This window comes from Mustela putorius, unplaced genomic scaffold, assembly GCF_011764305.1.
Source record: "Mustela putorius furo isolate JIRA1106 unplaced genomic scaffold, ASM1176430v1.1 tig00000174_pilon_pilon_pilon, whole genome shotgun sequence".
NCBI classification, from domain to species: Eukaryota; Metazoa; Chordata; class Mammalia; order Carnivora; family Mustelidae; genus Mustela; species Mustela putorius.
In genome coordinates, this window is record NW_025421304.1 from 42,654,757 (window position 1) to 42,674,030 (window position 19,274).

The 19,274-nt window shown below is 66.7% G+C and overlaps 1 protein-coding gene across 1 annotated transcript in view; it reads left to right on the forward strand.

The window, feature by feature from the left end:
• JPH3 (junctophilin 3) overlaps positions 1-19,074 on the forward strand; it is a 69,609-nt gene extending 50,535 nt beyond the window's left edge. The window contains exons 3-5 of the mRNA XM_004753846.2: positions 12,870-12,994; positions 14,932-15,830; positions 17,567-19,074. Of these exons, the coding sequence (XP_004753903.1) occupies positions 12,870-12,994; positions 14,932-15,830; positions 17,567-17,647 (1,105 nt within the window). The 3' untranslated portion in view covers positions 17,648-19,074. The remainder of the gene's footprint in view (positions 1-12,869; positions 12,995-14,931; positions 15,831-17,566) is intronic.
• Positions 19,075-19,274: the final 200 nt, after the last annotated feature.

Genomic DNA, 19,274 nt, shown 5'->3' on the forward strand with positions numbered 1-19,274 from the left:
AGACCAGTATCCCCCCCACAGGAAGGATGCGGGCCTGACGAGGGTCTGGACGGGCATGGGTGGGGCCCGCTGCGGGGAGCCCTGCCGCAGGGATGGAGGCCGCGGGGGGCCGGGCTGTGAGCGGCCTTTGCTCTCACTTGTCCTGTTGCTGAGCTGCTGGGAGCAGCTGGCCCACGGGGGAGACCCACGGGGCGCAGGTGGGAGCCCGGAGCATGGCCTCGACGGGTGTCCCTGCCGCCAGGGATCCCCGCGGGCCTGACCGGGTCTTCCGTATTCTGTCAACAAGTGTGTTGATTGTGCCGTGTGAGCAGTGCGGTGCCGGACGCCCGGCCCCGCGTGGGTGGATCCCAGACAAGCGTCTGTCGTGCGAACGTCAAGCTCAGGGAGCGCCCGCCAGCCTCTGTCCTGCCTTTGGCTGCGCTGTTCCGTCCTCCCTTCCGGGCACGGGTATCTCGCGGCGCCCACCGAGCACCGGACGGCCTGCCGCTGGACGGAGGGACGGAGATGTTCCTGGGAAAGCGCAGAGATGAGCTCATTGGTGGGTTTGACAAGTGCCCGTGTTGGCCCTGCCCCCTGCCAGCGCCTGCTCTTGTGCAGGATGAGGTCCACGGTCTCCTGCCGAGGGTCTGGGAGCTTCTGGGCAGGGTGGGGGCGTGGGCGGGGACCCGGGAGGGGGATCAGGTGTGAGGGACTTGCCAGGAGACAGAGGGGCCGGGGGGCGACTCTTGGCCCTTCGTGAGTCGGAGACAGCATGACGTCACCAGAGGGCGGCGAGGCGGTCACGGGGCGGGATCGGGGCACGAGGACGGTGCCCTTGCAGCCCTACGTCCACAGCGGCCCTGCTCTGGGGGCTCAGGGCCCGGCTGCCCATCCTGAAATCCCAGCCTCGGCGTCCGGGTCGTGTAAATGTGGCCTGGGGGAACCACAAGTCGCAGTCGTGGAACCTCGGCTCCCGTGGGACGGGAGCTTGGCTGCCAGCCCCAACCCGCAGTGGTGACCAGGCCATGCGGGTGAGGGAGGCCACGTTCCACCACTGCCCTCGGGGGCCCTGCGCACTCGGGGTCACCGTGAGCCGATGGGGTCACAGCACGTTTGGGGGCCCCATCAGACAGTGGCACGTCGGAGCGAGGAGCCTTGCCTTCCCCCTCACCTGTCCACCGGAGGCCGGAGCGCAGACGCCAGGACGGGGAGTGACTGCACGGGCCCCCCGCAGGGACGTCCGGGCATGATCCCCTTTGCTGCCCTGTTGACTTGGCCCTGCTGGACGCTGTACGTGGCCCCAGACCGAACTGAGCTGAGCCCCCCACCGCGGTGCTGCCGGCCAGGGTTCCTGGGGAGCGCACCCTTCCTCCCGACCCGCCGAGGCCAGTGGTCCTGGGCCCGGCCCAGACGTCGTGGCCAAACGGGCTCCTTTGCTAACGAAACATGCCCGAGCGTGATTTCAAAGAGCGGGTTTCGGGCGGGGCCTTAGGTCAGCAAACCACAGAGGACCAGCACGAGCTTCTCCAGCTGGGTTTAGGGTGAATCTGGTCTGTGGGGGAGGCTTCTGTGCCTAAGGAGGAAGACGACCCCACCACGTGTGTTAGCTCTTCACGCGTTCGGGATATGCCCGTGCCCAGCCCCCCACGCTCCTCCCCCCACCCCCCTGCCTCCCCAGCTCCCTGCTCTCCCAGCCCGGGCCCCTGGCCCCACACCCCCATCCCCCCACTCCCCTGCCCGCACATCCCCCGGTCCCCCACCCACACGAAGGCCTCCCCTGCGCCCCAGCCCCCCCCCGTCCGACACCGACGGTCACAGGCAGAGGTGGCCCGTTCCGCAGTGGAACCGCAGCGCCCGAATTAGCCGGCTTTCCACTTGCTCAGTGGGGATGTAGGCTACTCGCAGGGTGGCGGTTCGCGCACTATTCCTGGCGTGCGGGGGCTCGGGTGTGGGGTGCGGGAGGAGAAGAGGGGGCGCTCGGTCTAAACATAGACCACAGCCGGGGGGCGGCGAGGCCGTGGGGAGAAGGGCGTGATGCTGGAGAATCCGCTCCCAGGGAGAGGAGAGGCGCCTGGGGTTGCCATGGCAACTGCGACGAGCCCCCCCCAGACATTCTGGCAGTGCGTCCCCCTCCAGGGGGCCAGCGAGCCCGAGCCCCGGGGTGGGGGGGACCTCCCTGGAGGAGCCTCAGTGTTCCCGCCTGTGAAATGGGGGATCGCGTCCCTCTGTCTTCATGAACGAAGAGAAACCCAGCCTCGCGCTCAGTAACAAAACTGCAGATTAGAACGAGGTTGAATCACCGTCCGCTTGGGGAGGGTTTTTTAAAACACAGACCATCACCCGATTAGAGCAGATGTGCGCAGACAGGCCACCTCGAAGACAGATGTGCGTGTGTGCGAACCAGACGGCAGGACAGCGGTGCGTGAAAACAGAGCCGAGAGTGGCCTCCGGGCCCGTCGGCGGGCCAGGCGCGGTTTATTTCGGGGAAACAAAAATCCATTAAAAGGAACAAGCGAGCTCTGTGTTTGCTGGTGTGGGACAATCTCCAAGACACAGCGTTGGGGTAAAAAAAAAAAAACAAAACAAAACCCAACGGCAGAAAGGCGAGAGGCAGAGCCGCGCGCGGAGTGCGGACATCTGGGTCCGAAGTCTGCAGTACGCGAGGGCTGCGCACAGTCCGGGACGCACTGGGGCAAACATGACGGGGAAACTCGCGTAGACGCTGGTGCCGTTGAGGTTCCGGAGACGAGACGCGCGCCTTTGAGGATGTGGACCTTGAGGTGAACGGGAGCCCGCAGGACAGAGCGCGGCCTTCTGGGGGACACTGACGAGCTGCACAGTCAGGAGGGGAGACTTACATTCACTGTCTACACCGGGAAAAGATTGCTTAAAGAATCCATCTTGTTTTTGTAAATTTAGAAATGTGTATATCCAGCCGCAAAGCCTGACGTGGAAGGTTTCAGACCCGCAGGCTTGAGGGCTGTGTCCGTCACCCCGTCCCGCCTCCACGGCAGAGGCTGCTGCCTCCCCCCCACCTCCCTGTTTTCTGATACTCTGTCGCTGCTCACTCCCTGCCCCTGGGCCTTGGCACTCGCTCTGCCCTTGTCTCGGAACTCTTCGCCGGGCCCCCCCTCCTCGCCTCCACCCCAGGGATGCTCATGTCCCATCCCCACCGCAGGGATGCCTGTGCCCCCTCCACAGCCACTGTTAATACATTAGCTGTCCGCTGTCAGACGTGCCACCTCCTCAGGGCAGGACCTGCCTTGTGCTTTGAGTCCCCACGACCAGCATGTGGCCCATGAGTGCGCCTGGTGGGGTGGCTGGTGGCTCTCTCACCCACGCTGCTGTGGGGTGCTTCTGTGTCTGGGGTGAGTGTTAACCCCCTTCTGCCTTCCGAGCTCTTCTGGGCGGGTGGTTTTCTGGAGTTTTGTCTGCTTTTATAGCTAAGAGTTGCTTTGACCTCAAACAGGAGCTCTGGCGACGCCAGGTGGAAAGTGACCGGGGTGCTGTGGGACAGCGGGGTGGGGGGGCTCTCCAAGGTGGCACCCCGGCCCCAGGCCTCGCCCCTCGGCTCCTGCCTGCGAAAAGCACTTTCGACACAGCCACCAAAGCCAGAGCCGCGGAGCAGGTGCCGGAGCTGGGGTGGGAGAGGCCGGGAGCGAGGGCTGACGGGCCTGAGCTTTCTCGTAGGGGCGAGGTTATAAAATTAGCTTATGGTGACGGCTTCACAGCTCCACGCTCACTAAACACACGGAACGGCTCCCTTCGAACAGGAGGGCGTTGCGGTTTACGAACTGTATCTAGATAAACTGCTTAGAAATGAAGCCCACGAAGTCGCCACTAACGGGAAGCGGCGGGCTGGGTACGGTGAGCGCGGTCGCTCCTCCCGCTCCGGAGAGACCCTCCCCGCCACCGCCGGGACCCTAGTGTACCCACTCTGCAGTAAATGCAGGCTCACGGCGGCCCGACCTGGCCCCAATGAAGTCATGGGGGGGGTGGCGCACTGCCCCCTGTGGTTCCTGATCCTAGAACGTGATCCTAGCAAAGGTGAGGGCTGTTTGTGGAGGGGGGGTCAGGGCCACTTCCTGGGGTGAATCTGGCGGGGGACGGAGGGTCCCGTCGGGCAGAGCCCTCACGTCCTGTCACAAGTGGGGTGCTGGACCTCAGAAGACCTGCCCAGCACAGCCTCAGACTGGCCTTGTCTGGAAGGAGGTAGCGTGTCACTGAGGACCTGGAGATGAGGTCCTCCTGGATGACGCAGGCCTACATGCAGCGACGAGCGTCCTGAGAAAGGGAGAGACAGGGAAGCCAGACACAGAGATCAGGGTGGCATGTGCGCCAGCCAAGGAGCACAGGGGACGGCGGGGACGCTGTGCTGGGGGCCTGGTGGGGGCTGCTCCTCCCTGGAGCCCTCGGGGAGCCCAGCCCTGCGATCGTGGCTTCCAGCCCCCAGAGCTGGGAGAGGACACGGCTTTGTTGTTACTGTGGCCCCAGGACACTGGCACAGCCCCAAGCCCCCCCGGGCACAGTCTCCGTGTCAGGCACTGGCCGTTTCTGGGCTGGCGGCTGCCGGTCCCTCTGTGATGGCATCTCTGTGACCCCTGCCGGCGTCCTGCTGCCTTTGCGACTCAGCCTCCCTCGACCCCACCGGTGCATGGGGCAGCATGTCCTTCCTTAGCTTGGGGTGGTTTTTTTTTTTTTTTTTGAGAATTTTTAATAGGAAAAATATGGGGGTAGGGAGAGACATGGTAGCGGAAAGAGAAGCCGCTGCTGTGTTTGATCTGGAACGTTCTCTGGCTTCCTGGCCAGCTGACCACAGGACGTGACGACATGGCGTGTAGGACAAATGCAGAAGGTCCGTGGTGACCTGTCCCCTGGGCTGCACACCAGGGGTCCTGGGTCAGGCACCCAGCTCTCCGGAGAGCCCCAGGCCTGCGGGACGGTCCCCCCAGCAGCGTTCAGCAGCCCTGCCTGGGCAGAGCATGTGGCCGGCCTGGGGAAGCGCAGGGCCCCCCCAGGGGAAGCCCAGACTTGGGGAAGCCCAGACTCGGCATCAACCTGGTGGCTCAGCTCCATCCCGGGACTGGTTCCCGCCACAGCCCCTGCCTGCACGAGCGTCCCCTGCCTTCTGCCCAGGCGGGGCGCCTGCCTTCACCTCCCCCGCGGCCTCCCGCTGCACCCCTGCCCCAGGGGGCAGGTCCCAGGAACTGTGAGGCCCAGCTGGGAGGGCCCTGACCACACACGCTGGCCGGCATCTTGCATTCTCGGTCTCTGAGAAGCCCCCGGCCCCGCTGGCTTTGAGGCCCCGCGGCGCTGGCTCCTCCCATGCCCCCACGGGTGGCCTCACCAGGGCTGCAGTCTGGTGGCGGGGGGTGGGGGGGTCACCCCTGAGTTGGCAGGGCCTGGTGGGCCTGAAAATTGACCCTTCTGTGGCCCCCAGGGACAGGTGGCAGGTCCGGGGACCTCGCAGCAGGCGGCTCCTCCTCCCACAGGCCCGTCCCTTTCTGGGGGGGGCAGGTCCGGGGTGGGGGGGCGAGTGGTCCCTTCAGACGGGCATGTGTGCGGTCTGCGGCGCGGTCAGGGCCATCGGGCTGGGCACAGCGGCAGGGGCGGCTCGTGGTTCTCAGCTCGTCAGCTGACAGATGGCGGCCCGGGGCGGCTGGGGACAGAGAGCGGGATCCTGGGCCGTGGCCGGAGACCCCCGGAAGGGAGGCAGAGAGCACGGAGTGCCGTCCACGCTGGAGGGCGTGTGGGAGCGGCCTCCAGCCCGAGGACTCGTCCGGTGTCTGGGCTGCCCTCAGCATGGGTGCCCGTGTGCTCCCCGAAATCAGCCTCGGGGTCCTGGCAAGAAGGCATGTTCTGGTTGCAAACAGGAGGACCAGCCTGGGACCCAGCCCAGGATCACCAGAGCCAGGAACTGGGGCCTCGCTGTCCGCCACGGCCAGGGCAGCTCTTTCTGACACCTCTCCCTGCCCGCCTCGTGGGTGGCCCGACCCCTGGTAGTAGGTAGGGTCAGCTCTGGGCCTAGGGGTCTGTGGGCCTGCCTGGGGCCTGCTCCCCCAGCTCGGGGCCTGGGGCAGCGGGGGACAAGGGCTGACTCGCAGCCGCAGCCCCCTTCCCCAGACTGGTGGGCCTGGCTCACCGAGTGTGAGCCCGAGTGTGACTCGGGGACCAGTGAAGGCTGACAAGGAAGAGTTGGGGCGCCGCAGGGGTCACGCGTGGGAAGAAACCACACGCCTTGTTAGCTCCGGCAGTGTCCCCGAGCGCCACAGCCGGGGCAGCTAAGCAGACCGTGTCGCCTCGGGTCCCGGGGGCGGACACCTGAGGGCCGTGTGGGCAGCTCGGCTCCTCCTGAGGCCACTCTCCCGGGCGTGTGTCTGTACTGGTGTCCGCTCCCTGGGCAGGGGGCTGACAGCCATGTCTTCACGCCATGTCCTCCCGAACGTGGTCACACGCACTGGTTCCCGGGTTAGGACCCAGTGTGTCTCCTGGGGACGCCACTCAGCCCTTAGCCGATGCACATGTCCACTGTGGGGCTGAGCACCTCCCGGGCCCGAGAAGGACAGAAGCTGCATGTCTGCGCCGGGAGGGAAGCCCGCCGTGCCTGCGGGGGCTGCAGGAGAGCGGCTTTGTCACACGGGGTCTGAAGCGGACCTGCTTCCCCGGGCGCCCCACGGGCAGGCCTCCGCGCCACAGCCCGTCTGTTCCCGCCACCACCTGGGCACCCCTGTGCTCCAGGGCCGGGGACACAGCCGTGAGGGGGGGGGCAAGACCTCGAGCCAGGGGCCCGTGGCAGGCCGGGGGACGGACCCCGCGGCACGTGGGACTGTGCGGCTGTTCAGAAACATCAGGCCCCTCCCCACCGTCCGTGCCCTGGTCTCTGCCACCTGGGGCCCAGCGCACCTTCTCTCTGTGTAGGGCCACATGGACAGCTGGGGCCTGGGGTCGGGGGACAGGTGACAGTGCACAGAGCCCGAACGCACCAGAGGCCACAACCCCTGGGCAGTGGCACATGCAGGGGGGACCCCGAGTGGCGCCCAACGTGGACAGGAGTGCTGAGGGAACATGCGGGAACGGGATTCTCCGTAGAGGGAGCGCTGCTCCCTACGGGCCAGTCCCTAGCGTGTCCGTTTGCAGACCGGGACGCTTGTGGTGACCCATTAGTCGCCACGAGCTCGTAGAAACAGGGCTCAGGGCACCAGCAGGCGGCCTGGGGGAGGAGGGAGCTGGCGTGACTGTGAAGTGATCATTCCACGTTGCTTATCCGCGGACCCCAGCTTTGCCCCGGGTCCTGCCCCAGAGACGCTGGTCCTTCCCTGAGCCCAGCGCGGCAGACCTCAGACTCGGATGCTGGCGTGTCACGGACACAGTCACTGAAAGGGGCCCACGTCGGAAGGCCGAGCGCGGCTGCGGGGGGTAAGGAGGGGTCGGCAGGTGGGGGTGACTGCTGACGGGGTCGGGGTCTGGAGGAGCTGCAGATGGTCAAGAATTCAAATTCGCAGGGACGGCCGCACAGCTCTGGGGACATGCTAAAAGGCCCTGCTTTGTACAAAGGTGACCCGTGTGGTGTGTGGTGGCAGAGACGGCGCGGGCAGCAGTGATCGTGGCTGGGTGCCATCTCCGACGTGACCTGTCCGTGGTCGCCTGTCGGGAGCTGGGGGCCCCACCTTGTGGGCTCCAGGGCGGGGCTGGTGTCGTCTCTGTCCACACAGGGATGTCCCGCAGGTGGCCCCGAGCGGGAGGGGCCGGTGCCCTGGTGTCAGGGAGGTGTCCTCTGCATGGAGGCCTGAGTCCCTGCGGGGTCCCCACAGGCGAGGAGGGACTGGGCAGCTCAGGGTCTCGCTAGCACCTGACGCGTTTGGAGCCTTCCTAAAGGTGCCCGCGGCGTGTCTCCCCTCGTGAAAGACGAGCTCACACGTGGGTCAAGGAACGTGTGTGTCTCACTCCCTCTGGCCGCAGCCCTCCAGTAGCGCCCCCAGGACCTGCCCCTGGCCTGACAGTGTCCTGGGACGGTGCTAGCCAAGGACAAAAACAAGGGACGTCTACTCTCCAGCTCTGACCCGATGCCCCGTGTCCCTCTGCAGGCTGGAGGGGAGGGTCCTTCCTGGCTCCTCGGCACCGGCCGGCCCCATCCCTCCCCCAACCTCCCGTGGCCTCCTGCACTAGGGCTGTGTCCCCCCTTACAGGGACTCCGTGCATGGGATGTAGGGCTCTAACCCAGGAGGACCTCCTGGAACTAAAGACACCTGCGAAGACCGTATTTCCGGAGTCTCAGAGACCCGTGGCGCGGTGTTGAGCTGGAGAACTAGGATCGTCGGGCGAGACCACCAAAGCGTGTGGAAGCCCAGATGGCTGTGCTCAGTGTCCCCATCTGTCCGGGATGGGACAGGGAGCCCCTGTGGGACACGAGGCAGGCGTCCTGGGGCGATGCGGAAGGCCCCTGACCCCTGGTCAAGGGCTGGGGAGGGGAGAGCCCCTGTAGCGCGGCCCCCTCGGCCCCCGTCTGTGCACCAGCGAAGACCTCCCCCAGGGCCCCTCGTTCCCCACCGAGGCCCGCTTTAGCTCCCCGGTTACCAGCACTGGTGCCAGCTAGGTGCCCCGCGGTGACCCCTGTGGGGACCCGAGATAGAACCCGTGAGGACACCTGCCCTCAGGGAGTGACAAGGGACAGCGGACTGGGAAGAAAACCACATTCTGAACTGCGGGGGGAGGGTCTGGCACGGCTGGAGACCCAAGAGCGGGGGAGCCCGCGCTGGGTCTGGGCTGGGATGGGGCTGAGGCGCAGGACATCCTCAACCCAGGGCAGGGCCGTGGGCCGCTGGCCGGCTGTGGGTCAGGTGCGGAGGGACAGAACGTGGGGACCATGCAGGAGGAGGGGCTGGAGGCGGAGCCGCGGCCAGGCACGGGGGCAGCGGGCCCCGGTCAGGCGGTCATCTAGGGCGTCCAGCTTCCGGCGCGGGCTCTCAGCGCGAGGTCCCAGGAGCGCCAGCAGCATCACTTGGGAACACCGGGAACGCAGACTTCCGGGCCAGCCAAGAGAGCCGGGCGGGGGGGGCAGGCTGGGGACAGGGTCCAGCACAGGTGCCAGCGGTGGAACTGGGGACAGGGGGTGGACACGGGCAGATCACCCTATGTCCTGTCCTGGGTTTCCACCGTGGTTGACGTGTGGGAGGGAGCCCGGGGCCGCGGCTTCCTGTCCGCCACGCCTCAGGGTCCCCGCAGGGGTCGTTGGGCTCAGGCCCCCCACCCCACCCCACTCCCCCGGAGAGCCCGAGTCCCATTCAGCCCTCGGGAGGTGCCGTGAGGTTTCCTTCCCTATTAAACACGCTTTCCTTGATTCGGGTTTATTTTAGGATTGGCACAGACAGTCCTTCCCTATGTGTGAGCGTGTGTATGTAAACACACGTACGATGTTGGTGAATTAACGTCTGGGGTATTTTACGAAGCGAAGATGTGGAAACCAAACAGCGGCCACTCCGGGAGCCCGCTCGCCGTGGGAGGGTCCGTGTGGGATCAGAGCGCCGTAGCCCACCACGTGGCCTAGAGGACGGCCACGGTGCCCACGGTACAGTCTGAAGGCAGGGACCTGGTGGTCGCCGTCCACCAGGACCCGGGCCCCACCAGCGAGGCGCAGACTCTCCGTGGCAGCAGCCGGGTCTCCCCAGGGGAGGGCGGGGGTGGGGAAGGGGGTTGGGAGCCCAGGGACTGTTTGCTGTGTTTGGGACAGAAACAGAGACCCCCTCCCATGGGAGAGGCTGCCCCGGCTGACCCATGTGTCAGGCCCTGGAGGGGTGGCCCTGGTGTCGCCACGCACGCCCTCAGGGCCGCATGGGCAGAAACGCTTCCGGCCCGACAGCTGGGGCGACTCAGGCGGGGTCCTGTGAGGGGGGGGGTGCCTGTAGGACAGACGTGGGGGGGCGTAGGACAGACGCACGCTCACGCTGCTCCTCGGGACGAGAAACCCCGAACTCGCCGCTTTAACCGACACCGAGCCTCACACGTGTCCTCCTGCAACTCCATTCTCTGGGCAGCCGTGTCCGCGCCCGTCCGCGGGCTGTGGCTCCGAAGGGCTGAGCTCTGCTCCGACAGTCGCCCGTGCTGCCCCTCACCCTCGCCGCATCTCCGCACGTGGCCACACTCTGCCCGCGTCTCCGGGTCGAGCGCGCTGTGGGTACACACGGGCCCGCGTTCACCTGGTCGGCGGTGTAATCAGGAAGGGCGAGCCGTCGGGAGCGGGCACGTTCCCACGTTCCCACGTTCCCGCGCTCCCGGGGAGGGGTCTGCCCTGAGCCATTCACGCTGAACTTGAAGGAACCACGGCGGAAGCGCTGGGGCCTGTGCCAGACCCTCGATGCTGGTCTTCGGGTTGCTGTCCCTCAACTCACCCTGCACGGCCCCAGCAGCCAGCATCGAGGGTCCCCTGGGAGGTCGAGAAGGAGCTTTTAGGCCCAGAGCCTGGCCGTCGCTCTCCTGCCCCCGGCTGGTGTCTCACGTGTGCCCTGAAGGGCATCCATGACATTCCCCTGCTTGGCCTGGCCTCCACGGAGCCCGAGCCCTCCGGCACGCCGTGCGCCAGACCCCGCTTGGCGTCCCCTGCATCCGGTCGCTGGTGAGTGAGCCCGCTGGGTGCGGGACCCCGCGTCCGCTCGCCGACCCCCCTCGGTGGCTGCGTTCGCGGCCCGCACGACTCCTGCATTCCAGCGAGGATGGGAGCGTGCTACGTGCCCGAGGGACGGGCCTTCCCAGACCTGGTGCGTGAAGGTGTCCAGGGGGCTAGGGTGGTCGTCGGCCGCTCGGGTCCCTACAGATGTGCGTGCCGGCCAGCCGAGTATCACCCGTCCTAGGACGGGGGCACCAGTGTTGCCGCAGCCACGTGCCGCCAGGCCCCGCGACCAGGGCTGGGTCTTGGTCAACACCCAGTGGCTGCAGAGAAGCCCCTATGCTGGGGCAAGGTGGGATTTGGGGGGGCGCTGCTCCAGGGCCGGGCCTCCTGCTGGGGCTGGAAACACTTGCACAGCCTGGGAACGTGTGTGTGCCCCTGGCACACTTCTCTGTGTGTGACCTTCCGCAAGAACCGGCTGGGCAGGGAAGTCAGACCAGGCCCGCCCGAGGGCTGTAGGGCGGGGCGGGGGGTGGGTCAGTGGAGATGCAGGGCGGGGGCGCGGAAGCCATTCTAGAAGGAGCGCCGTGCGGGTACGTGCCGTGAAGACTCCAGAAACCACTGCTCTGGGGGTTAGCTGGGTCACCCCTGGGCATGTGGGTTACTGCTTGACAACAGGGTCACTGTGGCAGAGCCCGCCAACCCACGGGGCATTCCGGGTGATCTGCACCGTTTCCCAGAGCCTCACTCCACCACTGCGCTCGTCTGGGCTCGCGCCGAGAGGAGCACCCCTCCTAGCCGGGCCGGCGACTGGGCCTTGCTTGTGCGTCTGTTCGGGCCGCGGGTCAGAGTCTGGTGAAGCCCGTGGACGTGGCTGGGGAGGGACGCCAGGGGCCAGGACCACAGCCCAGGACCACAGCCCAGAGGCTGGGCAGGCAGGGGCGGAAGTGGCTTCTCCGGGGCTCCTGGCAACCCCTGGCGCGCAGGGAGGGTCCCAGGCAGCGGTGACCACTTATCACGTGATCTGTCCTGTGACACGCGGCCCGTCTCAGGGACAGGCTGTGGCACATCGGTCTCGCCGGGGTTGGGAGGCGGCGCTCTGGAGCCAGGGTGCCGGGCCAGTAAGAAGCAGCGGCTCTAGCCCCGTCCCACCGAAGGGGGTGGGTCTCTTGTGGTCCTGCAAGGGACACCATGGGGTCGTCCTGCTGGCAGGTGCAAGGCAGCGTCCTCGCTGGGGGGTGGCGTCCTTGGGGCAGGCGTCCTCGGGGCGGGGCTGCTGGCACGTGTGGAGGAGTCTCCCGGGTCGTGCCTGAGCTTAGCGACTCGAGGCCCCACACGTGAGGTCAATGCTGCTGACATCCGTGGGACCAAGGGGGGAAACCGAGTCACAGAGAAGCATGTCTGCTCCGTAGGGCAGTCACCCTGAGTTAAGAGCCAGTGGGAGCTGGGCCTCCTCTCTGGGCAAGCCCATGGGACATGGATGTGATTCCTCTCGGCATCGGGAGGCCGTGCTTCGTGCAGCTTGGAGAAAGCTCCCTGGCTCTGTGCTGGTCTTCGCAAGTACGGGGCCTGTGCCAGCGGCTTCCACAAGTGCTGGGGACGGGCAAGAGGGACCAGCCACAGCATGTCAGCCCTGCACCCCGGCATCCTTCCCCAGGGCCCCAACGGGGTCACGTGAAGGACAGGGGGGCAGAGGCACTGGGCGGCCCCGGCGGCTGCTGGGCTGGCGCTGTCCTGGGAGGCAGGTCTGGCTCTGACACGGTGTCCAGCACGGCCAGCCGGTGCCCGCCCTGGGCCCGGGGAAGGTGCCTTCTGTTCCTTATGCCCTTGGACCTTCAGACAGCCGACTGGTCCGGGCATCTAGCCTGCCCCATTCCTGCTCCAGCGCCCGGCCAGACACTTGCTCACCCCACACGTGGGGCCGGGCGCAGCTGCCCCCCACTCCTCCTTCCCAGGCAGAGCAGCATCAAGCTCCCGCTTGTGTCTGGAGGCTCAGCGATGAGGCGGCTGTGGGTTCAGTTCTCTGGCGTGTGGACATGACCCCGGGGGGAGGAGGGAAGCTCCTTCAACAGCACCTGCGGCTCGCCTGGGCTGAGAGCTCTCCTGTGGGCACAGACGTCCGTCCTCGGCCAGGCCCTGCCCTCGCTAGGGTGTGCCCTGTGCCCCGAGGCACTGGCAGGCCCTCGGGCGGGCTACCCGCTGGGCGGCAGGTGGGCCGCAGACACGACAGCCAGCGGCCCTCCGCCAGGCTTCCGCCGCCCTGACCGCCCGCCCTGCCTCCCCCTGCCAGGACTTCCCACTCCCGGGCCAAGGCTGAGGCGGCCCTCACCGCAGCACAGAAGGCCCAGGAGGAGGCGCGCGTCGCCAGAATCACTGCCAGAGAGTTCTCGCCCTCCTTCCGGCCCCGGGAAAACGGTGAGTGCACGTCTGCCGGGGGGGGGGGGGGGGGGGGGGCCTCCCTCCGGCGCCCGCGGGGCTGCGAGGCCACAGCAGCTCGGACCCCCGCGCCCCACACTCTGCACTGCTCCTACTCTCCGGGGGACTCTCCAGAGGACCCTCCGCACGCTCTCCCGGCCCTTTCCGCTCCCGTGGTCCTAGAGCTTTCTACTGAACCACTCTGTCCCGTCAGGGGTCTCCGGCCTGCTGAGGAACTAGGGCTTCCGTTTTTCCACTGCGTGACCATCGCAGGGGACGCGTGATGGCTGGCAGGGAGGGACAGCGCGGCTCTTCCCCAGGGAGGCGCTCCCGCCGGGCCGCCTGCGAGAGCTAGCCGCCCCCGGAACAGCGGCCAGACCCACGACCCTCCTCCTTCCCTCGGGGAGCTCCGTCAGCCCCGACACAAGCAGGGCCAGCCAGGGGGCCTGCGGCAGGGTTAGTGGCCACCAGAGGCCGGGGAGGCCCTCGGGCAGGACTTGCCGCCCGTCACCCCCTCCCCTGCCGCCCGTTCATCCCCAGCAGGGAGCTTCCTCCACTCCTGGAGGCTCCAGAGCCAGGACAGGTCGGGGCCCAGAAGAGAGAAGCCGCTGTTCCCAGACCACCCCAGGCTCTCCTGGAGCCCATGGCTCTAGGCCTCGCTGGGCGGGTTCTGGCCTTCTGGGCAGCCCAGAGACACCAGGCCTGCTTTCAGGAGGCGGGAGGACCTGAGTGGCCTTGGACCTGCCCAGAACCCACGACAGGGCACAGGTGTTGGAGTCCCACTGCCATCGCCGCCCCGTTTACCCTGGTCATGACGGTGACGGCCCCAGGAAGGGCTTGTGATCGGGAACGGGTCTGGGCTGAGCATCAGCTCCCGGCTGGTGGTGCTGGCCGTCGAGGTGCTGGCGCCGAACAGGAGGGCACAGGCCTCCCGCAGTGTGCGGAGTCCACACGGCAGTTGGACCGGCCACCCCCTGGCCTGCCCACGGGGCATGTGGTGTCTGGGGGTGCCCTGGCCCCGAGGACGTCGCCAGCACAAGTAGAACAGGTCAGGGCCATGATCTTTGGCCTCCTGTGGTCGGGCACCCAGTGCCTCTGACCCTGTGCTTGAAGGGGGTGCACTGCCACCCCAGCGTCCTGGCCCTCACATGCCGGATGGAGTGTGCAAAGACTAGGGGGTCGGGGGGACTGACCATTTGGCCCGTCACTCACCAGTCTTGAGAGCCCCACTCCCCGGGCCCACGGGCCTCTCTGTCACCCTTCCACGAGCAGCCGGGCGCCCGAAGCTGGGGCTTGTGCTGCTCATGGCCCCGTCTCGGAACCCCCAGACGCAAGAGGGGGACCCCGGGGCTGCCACGTGCTCGGCGGCAACAGCACCACGTGCTTCTCCCTGCCGGGGCCGTGGGGCCCGGGGCCCCTGCAGCCCTTCCTGCCCCAGCTCGAAGCCCCAGCAGAGAAGTGGAGAGGGGAGACCGCCCCTGTTCTACACACTGCCCCCGGGGGGGCCCCGAGACCCTGCTGAAGGCCGCCCGACCCCAGAGCCTTCCTTCCACTTTCTGGAGGGAACTGGGTGGGGGACGGGGGACCCGAGAGCAGGGACCAGTCCAGCGCACGCGCTTGCATGTTGAGGCCTGGGTCTCCCATGTAGCCGGGGAGAGGGGTGGGCAGCCCAGAGCCTCTGTTCACTGCTGCCCCTGGGGAACTGGTCATCCTCCAAGTGCCCTTCGGGTGGGAGGCTTGGGGTTCTACGCAAAGGGTTCTGGGAACCACCGTGCCTGCACCCCACGGGTGAACGGCGAGCGCCCTGGCCTTGCCACTGCCCTCCAGGGCCCAGGCCCAGTCCTGGTCTCCTGCGCTCGTCTGGTAAGATCAGGCCTCCTACGACACAGAGGGTCTGAGTAACCCGACCTCTGTGTGCTTCCTGCCCCTCCATAAAGGGCTCGAGTACCAGCGGCCGAAGCACCCAATTTCCAGCAGTGACATCGAGGTGGCCTCCACGGGGACGCCCCTGCAGCAGGAGAGCCCCGAGCTGTACCGCAAAGGCACCACCCCCTCGGACCTGACCCCCGACGACAGCCCCCTGCAGAGCTTCCCCGCCAGCCCCACGGCCACCCCGCCCCCGGCCCCTGCCTCACGGAACAAGGTTGCCCACTTCTCCCGGCAGGTCTCGGTGGACGAGGAGCGAGGCGGGGACATCCAGATGCTCCTGGAGGGCCGGGGCGGGGACTACGCCCGCAACAGCTGGGGCGAGGAGAAGGCCGGCGGCTCCAGGGGCATCCGCGGCAGCGCCCTCCGGAGCGGCCAGCCCGCGGACGACATCCGCTGCCGGGGCCCGGGCCACAAGCAGCCCGGCAACCCCAAGTGCCGGGAGCGACGGACGGAGTCACCCCCGACGTTCTCCTGGACTTCGCACCACCGGGCCAGCAACCCTGGCTCCGGGGGCGCCAAGCTGCTGGAGCTGGATGAGGAGAAGCTGAGCAACTACGAGATGGAGATGAAGCCGCTGCTGAGGGTGGACGCGCACACGCAGGAGGCCCACCCCCAGAAGAGACGCTACAGCAAGGGCGCGGCCTGCCGGGGCCTGGGGGAGGACCACCGCGCCGACGACCGGGGCTTCGGGGCACAGAGACTGCGGTCCAAGTCCCAGAACAAGGACAGTGCCCGGCCGGCGCTCTGCGCGGAGCCCGCGGTGCAGAGGCTGGAGAGCCTGCGGCTGGGGGACCGGGCTGAGCCCCGGCTGCTGCGCTGGGACTTGGCCTTCTCCCCGCCCCAGAAGTCCTCTCCGGTGGCCCTGGAGTCGGACGAGGAGAACGGGGACGAGCTCAAGGCCGGCACGGTAAGTGGTCGCCGGCCGCTGGCGAGGGGGTGGCAACTTCTTCCCGAGGAAAGGGACCCTCCCCATAGGAAGCCTCTATGAGGGACAGAGTCCCCCTTCCTTTAGAACCAAGAGAGGGTCACTCCCAGGCTTGACCCTAGCAGTGAACGCACTTGGACCATTCTGGACGCTCCCAAAAGAAACTGGGCCAGAGCAGGACCCTGTCCTCCCCGTCCGGGGCCCAGGAGGTGCTCCCCTGCCCTGGTGAGGAGACCTTGCCGACCTTGGGTTCAAGGACGGTCCCGTGTCTTGGAGAAGAGCACGGACGGTCAGCCCGAGCCACTGCGGCATGGGGCTGGGAACTGGCTCCGGACTGTTTGGTCCAGGCCACACCTCTCACTTGGGGGCCAGGCGCTGGGGTTCTCCACGAGGCCCACTCTCACGGGCAAGATGGACAGAGCATAAAACTCGGTGAAGGCGTCCACACCGAGCGTCCCTCGCTCGCAGAGCTGCAGCCTCTCTGGCTCACGCACCTTGGGAGTTAGCCACATGGGAGCAGCCGGGCTCCAGGTCACCGGGGGCAGAGGGCTCATGGGTTCAGTGATGGGTCCTTGTATGTGCGTTGGCCTCCCATGGCAGGCAGTCTGGAGCTTAGAACGGAGGCCCCTAGGCTGGACTGTGGGGCCGGGTGAGCTCTCACACACGGGAGGGACCTTCTGGGACCCTTCAGCTGGAGGCTGCAAACCAGGGACAGACATTGCCGGCACCCCTGGCCCGACAGCCTCTCGGCCCCAGCCCGGGCTCACACCCCTGCAGGCTCCATGTCATAGCCTGTAGCACCCACCCACGAGGGCCTGCTTCCCTGCCCCTGGAGGGCCACACTCCTGCCCCACAGGGCACACAGCGCCCCGGCCACCTCTGGGACCCAGCAGTGTGGCCGGGCAGGGTCAGTGTCCACGCCTGTGCCCTGCAGGAGTGGCACCGTCCGGCAGGTCAGGGGCTTCCCCTGGAAACCACTGTGAGCATCTGGTGGGCGGGCCGGCTCCTCCGGGCTCCTGCTGCCCCGTGCCAGGTCCCACCAGAGCGCAGCCCTGACTGCCCCCTGGGGCAGATTAGCTTGCGCTCACAGCTCCGTGTCCTGTCCCAGCAGCCAGAAACATGTGCACGCACGTGTGCACGGGGCACGTGTGGTTATGGTAGGAAGCTAGAAGATGGACACGGGTGGGAGACAGGGGAGAAGGTTCGACCCGTGGCCTCCTTCCCTATATTGGTGCTGTAAGATGAAGCCCCGGGGCGGGGGGGAAGCACCTGTATTTCCTCCGCTGACCCCCGCCCCCGGGTGCAGCTCAGGGGCCTCTGCTCCCCTCAGCACTGAGGCTCCGAGGACAGCCAGCCCCAGGAGGGGTCGCTGCAGCCTCCGCCCCGGGGCCAGCAAAGGCTCGGCGGCAGCCCACGGCTGCACAGGGACAGCAAGAGAGGCGCGAGAGCAGCTGACGGGACGCCTGTGCGAGGGCCTGGACAGCAGCAGGGCTGGGGCCTTGGCCCTCAGGCTGGGGCCTTTCTGGGTGGGCCACATCGGGAACCCCGGGGGCCGTATTTTGTCCCAACCACAGAGGACACTTACTTAAGGTGACCCGGTGCTGGGAGGGGGTTCCAGGACCAGTCACTGGAGCCCGGGAAGCAAGAGGACCGGCTCCTGGGGGCGCGGGGGGCAGGCTGGGTGCGGGCTCACCTCTCCTGTCCCCCTCCCGCTGCAGGGCTCCGCCCCCATCCTCGTGGCCATGGTGATCTTGCTCAACATCGGAGTCGCCATTTTGTTTATTAACTTTTTCATCTGACGGGATGTCACGTTAGCAAAGACAACAGTTCGTGTACAAAGGGACGTGACCCACGACAACCGGGAAGGATCGCGACTCGGACGGCCCGACCACACCTTCTGAGTCTTTTCGCAGAACACGATTGGGTATTACTCACAGTTTGCCTTTTTTTCTGGGTAATGTTTTTTGGATTTTAGCCAGAATTCTTTGCTTGTATAACACGATGCTGTGTGGCGCGGCAGAAGGAGGCCAGCACCCCGACCCTCCGGCTTGGTGTGGAAAGAAAGGGATCCCAGCAAACCAGTGGCCACAAACTAAGATGGCCACCGTCCCGCCGCCGTCACACCCCGCCGGGACGGGAAAGGAAGCAGCCGGACGAAGACCCCTGCGCGTCCAGCTGTGCCCGGCAGATCGGGAAGCAGCTGCTGCGAGGCTGCGTGCGGGAAGTCTGCTACCTCTGCTTTTCCTCTGCGTCCTGGAAGAGCAAGCGAGTGACCCGGGTGGGCGCGCGGCGGGGAAGAGGGCGCGCCGAACCCCCACCCCGGCAGCAGCGGGGCCTCGGTCGGAATCTGTGCTGTGTACCTGAGCACGCGGGGACCTGCCGCCCCTTCCCGTCCCCACCCCTGCCCTCGGCTTCCTCTGGCCTTCACGGCCAGGCCAGCTGCCCACCAAGTCTGAAAGCAAAGTCCTAATACTCCTGCCTCCGACCTGCCCCACCCCACCCCCGCCCCGCCCCCCAGGAAGCAGGGTTGCGGAGGAGCCAGAGGGCAGGGAGCGCTGTGGGCTCACGGAGTGTGGCATCTGTACACGTGGCGTGCAGAAAGTGTGCCCAGGCCCCTTGTCCCCCTCAGACGTCATGGCAGTGACGCATCCTTTCTCGCGGTCACTAAGCACATGGGTTCTCACGTCTCTGTCCTGTGCCGGCCGCCACTCCGCACCCCCAGATGTGCACACTCCTTCCAGAGGCCGCATTCATGCTCTGGAGCTGGTCTGGTCCCAGGACAGGAATGTGGGCGAAACCCAGTGGCTTAAAATTCCTGAGGAGTGGTGGCCCGTCCCCTCCCCGTCCCAACACCACATTAACTGGTTTCAGTCAGTTCTGCCTTCTCGACCGGCGTCGCTCCGTCCTCCAAATGAAAGAACAAGGTTCCGGAAGGTTTGGCGCCCCGTGGTCCTAGCGCCGGAGCCAGCCCCGGCCCGTGGGTATGGACGTGTCTGTGGGGCACGGCCACGTCCACACGCAGGCCGCCGCGCTCCCGCATGGGACGGTCCTGACGGTGAGCTTCCACAGCCGTCCTGGACACAGCCCGGCTATGGACTCTGCCTTGCTTTGCTTATGTCTAGCTGTTTCTCTGCTACCTTTCGAGCAGATTTCTTTACTACACTGCACTGGATTGCTATATTTTTAAGCAAAAATAAACTCCAGATTAGAGCATGTTCCAGTTAAACCCAGCATCGTTTGTTCCGTCCACATCCACGCCCCCTTCCCCCACCCTGTTTAGTCGGGGGGTCTTTCCTGGGGGCCCGGGGCAGAGGAGAGTGAGGATCCGTTAAGAAATACGCGGCTGCTGATGTCGCTTCCTAACGGGAAATGACATCTTTTTGCACATCTTACCTTCCGTGCTTTCTGCTCGGACCCGAGGTGGAC